This window comes from Coffea eugenioides, chromosome 6 (assembly GCF_003713205.1).
Source record: "Coffea eugenioides isolate CCC68of chromosome 6, Ceug_1.0, whole genome shotgun sequence".
NCBI lineage: Eukaryota > Viridiplantae > Streptophyta > Magnoliopsida > Gentianales > Rubiaceae > Coffea > Coffea eugenioides.
Window position 1 is genome coordinate 12,379,791 of NC_040040.1, and position 7,975 is coordinate 12,387,765.

A 7,975-nucleotide genomic window follows, 5' to 3' on the forward strand; every position below is an offset into this window, starting at 1 on the left:
AATGCATCTCTTCATACGTTAAGGACACGCATCAATAGTGGCCTTATAAACTGGGAGTTGTCATGCACACTCTTCGAACTTCTCTAAATGGGAATAAATGGTGGGTTCTATTAAATTTCTTGGGACTTTTTTACATGTGCACAACAAGGGTAAGAATGGAACTCTGGAAGGGAAAAATTTTAGCATGACTCTAATTTTGGGACAATGAAAAAGGTGAAACATGACATTAACAATGGGACGGAGGGAGTAATAAACATCAAGAAGTTCACAACAGATAATCCCCCTTTACGGGCATAGAAGCGATAAAATTCGTGCACGGGCGCCAGCATCTAATTTACAAATAACACACGTTCGTTGAGACAAAAAGAACACATGAATGCTCCAAATATTTTCAAATCCTCAGCTGCATATGCTCTGAATATCTACCTTAATTGCGATGACTGTAGCTAAATAGGTTCACCCAAGTCTTAAAAAACTTTTTCTGTCTCACATTGCGAACACATAGATGGTCTCGCACAGACCTGGGGCACTAAATTTAAGAGTGGATTCCATCACATCTGCACATCCCAAGCCTCCATCTTCACCTTTCCAAACCTTAAACTTGACAACTGTCAGCTCTTCCGGGCATTCGTCCCGTTCATCTGCTTGGGAAACAAGACAAAAGTCACCTCCTCCTAGATCAACAAAATGAGAATTAGCACGGGGCCGTATGCCGTTCAACAAGGTCAGCCTTCTGGCAACTTTCCCACGAACAATCTCAAGAGCGACTACAGGGGGGTTGAAATAAGGCACGTTGCACAACAAGAAATCCTCATACAAGATGGCATCTTCAACAAATGGAAATGGAGGACCAATATCACCACCTAAAAAGTACTTATAATCTTCATGGCTTTCCATGAAAAAGTACTTTTCTTCAGAGCTCATAATATCACTATCATAGAAACCAGCAAATAAATCGCAAGCTTCCCATGTCCAATTTTCAGTGTCAAAAGCACACGAGCCAGCCTGATTTGAAACACATAATTTCTTATCAATAACCACGTATGAATAACCACTAAAAGTACATGGACACAAGAAAGGGGGGCCATCTAGACTAGTCCATTCATTTTTTGAAGGATCATAAACCTCAAAGACTGTTTCACGTCGTGCATAATCTACGATTGGGGGCCGAGAGAGGGCATAGATAAGACCACCAATTTCTACTACAATGGGCAAAAACTTCCCCCATTTCGTTGAGCTTCTTATACCAGAATGCAGATAACTTTTTCCTCCAAGAGGGAGATGCGTGAACCTCAACTCTCGGACCAAAGAATTTTGGTCAATACTGTCCTCGCCAAAAATTTCACCACCAACACCATAGAGAATACCTCCTGCACAACAAAAGCCCATAGCATAAGGTAAGGTCGCGTCACTCCATTCAACCACATCCTGGAGCCGATTGTCGTGCTCAGATGAACCGCCAGACAAATGCGATAATGAAACAGACTTCACAGCATACCACATTGGATTGAGAGGAAATACAACGGGCATAAAACACACAAAGAGATGCTTGTCAGGTTCGAATTTTTGCCTCTTTGGTATGGGTTGGGAAGATAGCATATCAGCTTCTTGTACACTCATGTTTAGCCTGACAAAATAATATACATATTCATTGATATATCATCTTCAACTCAACAAGCTATGCAAAGAAAAAGGACATAAAACTGCAACGAAAACTATCAAATGGAGGAACAAAAAAGAGTAACCATTAAACAATTGCTTATTCATCCACTCCATCAGACCAGATTAGATTTCAAAATGAAAAATTACATAAAAATAACCACCAAAAAAGAAAAAAGAAATCTACTTTGCTTGAAAGAGCTCGACAAAGGGACAAAGGCAAAATGCAAGAGTAACTGTCAACGAAAGAACAAACAAAAGGAATAAACAACTATATTATATTCGCTCTCTCATCTCCAAAAGAAATTAACTCAGATTTCCACAAAAGGTTGAAAAAAAAAAGAGTAAAATACCAGATAATAGAAAAGCAAACAAAGGAGAATACTTAAGCTGTAAAAGCTCAAATAAACGAGAAAATAAAACTGCAACAACCCTATGCGTCAACGAAATAGCAAACAGGAATATCAGAAGTAAAATAACGAAAAAGGGTGTAACCAACAATATCAAATTCGCTCTCTGATCTCCTCCGTAACCAAGTCAAAATTTCACAAAATTAAAAATAAAAATATCAGATAATAATAGAACAGAAGGAAAAAAAAAGGAGATGCCTTTAGCCGGAAGAGGTCAAATAAAACGAAAAAAAATAAAAAACTATGCACAACGAAATAACAAACAGGAATATCAGAAGTTTGTTAGCAGATATCTTTACAATAATAAAGCTAAAGCGGAAGCAAATTGGGTGTGTTTGGATTAGAAAGCTTCGAAATAAAAAAATCTACTTCACAAATTTCAATCAACTTTTATCTTCGTAATCACCTTTTTATCTCACATACATCACATCATAAAAAGTGCTAAAAGTGCTTAATAATTATATCAAATAAATCATCTAAATAAACTCATTTCCAAACAAACTCATTGTTTTCACTTTTTTAGATTTTTTTTTAACTCTTCACCACCAATCACTTCAACTCAACCACTAACATACATAACCAATGAAATCCATATTTAAAACACAACTGATTACAGATAATTGTTTGATTTTCATGATATTTTGTTGTATTAACTCTTCTAATTTATTACTACTAAATTTTGTTGTCAAATAATGAAAGTTCACAGCTAAAGAAATTTTTTTTTTTTATATCACTTGCATACATATCGAGTGCGTGGATTACTAGTTTGAATCGATGGAAGACAATGGATAGATCTGAAGGTACCTCTTGCAGAAGCGGTTGAGTGGGGAAAAACAAAAGAAGGACGCTGATTTCTATTGCAGCTTTGAATTCCTAAATTTCCCCTTCCTCGGACTGACATGTTTTTACAAGCCGTCTGCCACAAGGACCCTCGCCCACCGCCTAAAGTTTATGGTAAGTTGTTGGGCTCCTTCTCCTTTTTCTGGATTGGGCTTTTTGCAGGGTCAAATGGCTTTTAATCCTCGGGATTATGACTTGTTAACTGAGTTGGATCAACCTAATCTTTACGGTCGGTAAAGCACTTTCCTGATGGAGTTTGCTCCCGATATGAAAGTGAATCGATCTTGTGAATGACTCTGTCAAGTGTCAGAAAAACAATCACTTGCCTTAGCTGAACAATAGTATTTACGAGGATATGATAAAGTTTTTATTTGACACAAAAGATTCTAAACATGAGTTTGACGGTAAGGAAAAAAAACTTTAAAGTCCTCTCCTGATCACTCAGTATATCAATCAAATGACAAAAAATTAATCACATAAAATAGAATTATTCTCAAGATAAAGGGGTCTTAATTACTTTTAAAAAATCCATTAACTAAGATACAAAATAAGTACTTTGCCAAAAAAATAAATAATTTTTTTTCCTCTCATTTCCATCTCTTGGTGGCTAACTAAGGGTTGGGCTTTTGCCCTTTATCTTACTGCCGCCGGATAGTCTCACCTTAACGCTTCCATTATTTTTATTTTTGACAGTCATAATAGCCAAAAAGAATATCTTTTTTTTTTTGTTGGAAAAATGATCGGTTTCATCTTTCACATTTCACAAAAATATTATTTTCGTCCCTCATTTTTAAACTGAAGCAATTTCGTCCTTGACATTTAAAAACTGAAATTATTACATTTCTGAACCCAAATTTCAATTTGAATCAAACCACCAATCAACCTGAATGCAATTTTTGGGAGTGTAATTGGTAGATCACTTGGTTAATTCAACTTGATATTCATATGAAATTTAATGAACCAAAAAAGAAAAAATAAAAAATTATAACATAAAAAAGAAAGATTAATCTTTTCTACATTATCATTGTATACACTGACGGTTTTATGCACCACCATATCATTTTAATTCAAATTTAAACACCAAATTTTATATTTATGATACACATCTAGATTTGCAAGCGGATATACTAACGATGCATGAAAAAATTTATCAAAAAAAAAACTCTACTATTCCAAGACAAAGAATGGCCTTTTATGTTATAATTTTTATTTTTTTGGTTTAATAAATGGCATGTGAATATGATGAAGTTGACCGAATGATCTATTAATTCTATTTTCAAAATTTATTATTGGGTTATTGGACGGTTTGATTCAGATTGAAAATTAGGTTCAGGAATGTAATAACTTTAATTTTTAAATGTTAGGGACGAATTTGCTTCATTTTAAAAGTGAGAGACGAAAAGAATATTTTTGCGAAATGTGAGAGATGAAACAGGTCATTTTTCCTTTTTTGTTTAATGAATTTCTAAAAAATTATTCCTTAAAACTATTTTCCAATAAAATTTTATTTGGTAAGAAAGCATTTCATCTTCGTAAATACAAGTTCAAAATAAGTATTATCGTGAATAAAGGTCACAACGTCATGCAAAATTGTTGATTTTGGTCCCTAACTTTTGATGTTTACAAAACAATGGATAATACTAATATCTCTTCAAGAAATATTTTCAGTTGTGAAGCAAATCAAATTCAAAGATCAAGTGCAATTGAAAGGGACAAAGGCTGCTGAAAGCTGTCGGACGCTTAGATCGGACGCCCGATAATCATTGCGTAATTTTGTACGCATGAAGAACTCCACCACCGGACGTCCGAAAGAAATAAGACATTCCCCCTGGATCACTGACCTCGATCGGACGCAAGTATCGGACGTCCGATAGGATCCTTCAAAGTTGACCAAACCATCAGACGCTAAATATGTCTCCACCGGACGTCCGATAGAAACAAGATGATTTCTCAAATCTCTTTGTTTGCTGTCGGAAGCACAAAGAGCTTGCACCGGACGTCCGATAGAATTGAAGAAAATTTTTCAAACTCACTGCCTGCTGTCGGACGCAAAAAACAAGAGTACCAGACGTCCGATATTCCAACGGCTAGTTGACTGTTCAACTACTTTCTAACCGTTAGAAGCATTAATTATGCACTTTGTTGGTCTCCTATAAATAGAGTATGCTCAGAATTTTCAAACAACTTTTGCACACTGAAGATGCAAAAGATCTAGAGTGATTTTAGTGAGAAAATACTCTCCAAGGAAGATTTGTAGTCTTAGTGGTGTGAGATTCATTGTAAACTTTTCATTTGTGAGTGAATACTTCATGAGTGTAGCTCTACAAGGGTTGTCCTGAAGGATAGTAAAATTTTTTAATTTGACCGAGTGGAGTTCGGGGCAAGGAGGAGGTAAACTTTCCTTTGTACACAAGAGTGATTGTAATTCATCAACTTGAAGAAATTTGTTTGAATTAATCTACAAGTTCAAGAGGAGGTAGGTAGTTAATTGGTTTGCAATTCTTTCCTTTTTATTTACTTATTGTTACGTTTGTGTTCTTTACATAGTTTATCTCTTCCACTTGGTTGTCTTCGATCTTTACAATTGGTATCAGAGTTTGGTCTTCTAGAGATTAAACTCAATCGGCTTAGGAATAATAATGACAACCAATAATGCTATATTTTTTGAAGGACATTCTGTCATTAGACCACCTATATTTAATGGGTCAAATTATGTGAGTTGGAAAGAAAGAATGATTATCTTTTTACAATCTATTGACATTGAATTGTGGTTTATTATTAGTGAAGGTCCATATGATGCCTTTCTTATAGATGAAAATACTCATAGATCTAGACCAAAAATAAGAAATGAACTGACTGCTGTGGATAGAACTCATCTCACCTTAAATGCAAAAGCCATGAATGTGTTATATTATATTTTAGACTCAAATGAATCTATTAAAATCAAAGGCTGCAAGTCAGCCAAGGAAATTTGGGATAAACTGAGAGAAATTCATGAAGGTAGTGAGAATGTTAGAGAACAAAAGAAATCCATTCTGGTCACTAAGTATGAATTTTTTAAGATGGAACCTCATGAAAACATTGACAAGATATATTGCAGATTCAATAACCTTATTAAGGATTTGGAAGTGCTAGAGAAGGATTACTCTCTAGGTGAGAAAAACAGAAAAATTCTGAATGCATTATCGAAGGATTGGGAGAGTAAAATGACTGTCATAGAGGAAGCTAAAGATCTAAATATCCTACCTATTGAATCTCTTATTAACTCTCTAATCTCTTTTGAGTTGAAATTCAAATTCAAGGTGCAGGAAGAAGATGACACAAAAATGAGGAGGAGTATTGCTTTGAAAACTTCACAAGATGAAGAGGATACAGCCTCCCTAGATGGAGAAGACATGGAAGGTGATGATAGTGACATTGCACTCATCACAAGAGGTTTCAAAAGAATACTCAACAAGAGGAGATTCAGAAAAGGTGGTTCGAGCAATTTCTTCCCGAATCAGTCCAACAACTTGAGAAATAAAGAAAAACTAGAGTTTAACAAAAAACAAACTGATAAGTATTTTGAATGCGGCTAACCTGGATACTATGCAAGTGAGTGTCCAATGAAGAAGAAGAAAGTTGAAAGAAATCAAGATTCAACAATTTTCAATTCATATGGAATGAGTGCAACTCCGATGGTGAAATTGAAGAGGAAGATGAATCTGGTCAATTGGCTTTTATGGCCATTGGAGATGATGAGGTAACTTCTTTTAACTCTCAATTTGAAAGTGATGATGATGTTGAATCTTTCATTATAAAATTGCATGATAGTTTGAAAGAATCTTATGCTAGAAACAAGAAATTAAAACATAAAATTAGCTTTCTTGTTCAGGATAATACACATCTTTTTCAAGAAAATAAAAAATTAAAAACTGAAAGTGATTTCTTAAAAAAGAGTGAGACTGTTTTACACTTTGAGTTTGATAGAAAAACAAGACTTTGTGAAATGTTCAAAAAGGAACAATGTGATTTGGAAAGAAGAATGGATAATTTAAATGAATTGTTCCAACATAAAAAATAAAACTATTTTCAAGGTAATAAATCAAAACCTCATTTTGGCACTTATGAGAAGAAGATAAATTTTGTTGCAAATGAATTTGCTATCTATAAGAGAAGGCAAGTAAGATTTATTAAATCTGTTCATATAAATAACTCTTTGGTTATGTGTAATTTTTGTTGTCAAAAAGATCACATGAAAAGTGATTGTTATGTGAGAAAGAATATGAGAAGAGACATGAAATGCATGTGGATAGTTATACATGATACTAACTCTAACAAGTAGGAGATATTGGTAAAATTGGTGTGATTCTTGTTCATAATATTTTTTTTTAATTCTCTTGCGATATTTCTGATACTTTGAATTGAGTTTTCGCTGATATTTTTGAATATTACTGAATCTGTATTATGTCAAAAAGCGAGAGAAAAGAACAATTCTGATCTAATGATGATTTGCTTTGTTAAACTCTCTGTGATATGTTGGTACTTCTTTTGGTATCAAGTCTCTGTGATATATTGGTAATTGCTGAATTCTGGTATCATTTCTCTGTTTTTGTTTGAAATATTGAATTCTCTGTTATTGCTGCTGGATTACGGTATGAGATTTTTACTCTCACCTTATGATGACAAAAAAGGGGAGAAATGGATGCTATGTGTAAGGAGGAGTTATTCTGAGATTATAAGTTTGGATGCAATGAGTGAGGGGGAGATTATGCTCGCTCATATGCTCAATCTTTTTCCTTCTTCCATCCATTGTTTTGTTATCATCAAAAAGGGGGAGAATGTTGATCTTGGTTCCTAACTGTTGATGTTTACAAAACAATGGATAATACTAATATCTCTTCAAAAAATATTTTCAGTTGTGAAGCAAATCAAATTCAAAGATCAAGTGCAATTGAAAGAGACAAAGGCTGTTGAAAGCTGTGAGAAGCTTGGATCGGACGTCCGATAATCATTGCGTAATTTCGGACGCATGAAGAACTCCACCACCGGACGTCCGAAAGAAATAAGACATTCCCCCTGGATCA

The 7,975-nt window shown here is 34.4% G+C and overlaps 1 protein-coding gene across 1 annotated transcript; it reads right to left on the minus strand.

Annotated features, from left to right (window-relative positions):
- Positions 1-269: 269 nt before the first annotated feature.
- On the minus strand, positions 270-2,952 carry LOC113773129. The gene is made up of 2 exons (XM_027317676.1): positions 2,874-2,952; positions 270-1,627 (listed from the first exon to the last, which is right to left on the minus strand). Exon 2 carries the CDS (start codon positions 1,618-1,620, stop codon positions 487-489), a length of 1,134 nt encoding a protein of 377 aa, XP_027173477.1. The 5' UTR covers positions 1,621-1,627; positions 2,874-2,952; the 3' UTR covers positions 270-486.
- Between the last annotated feature and the right edge of the window lie 5,023 nt (positions 2,953-7,975).

Excerpts from the sequence above, each read along its gene's own strand:
- LOC113773129 (XM_027317676.1), bottom strand. The coding sequence starts at position 1,620 with ATGAGTGTACAAGAAGCTGATATGCTATCTTCCCAACCCATACCAAAG.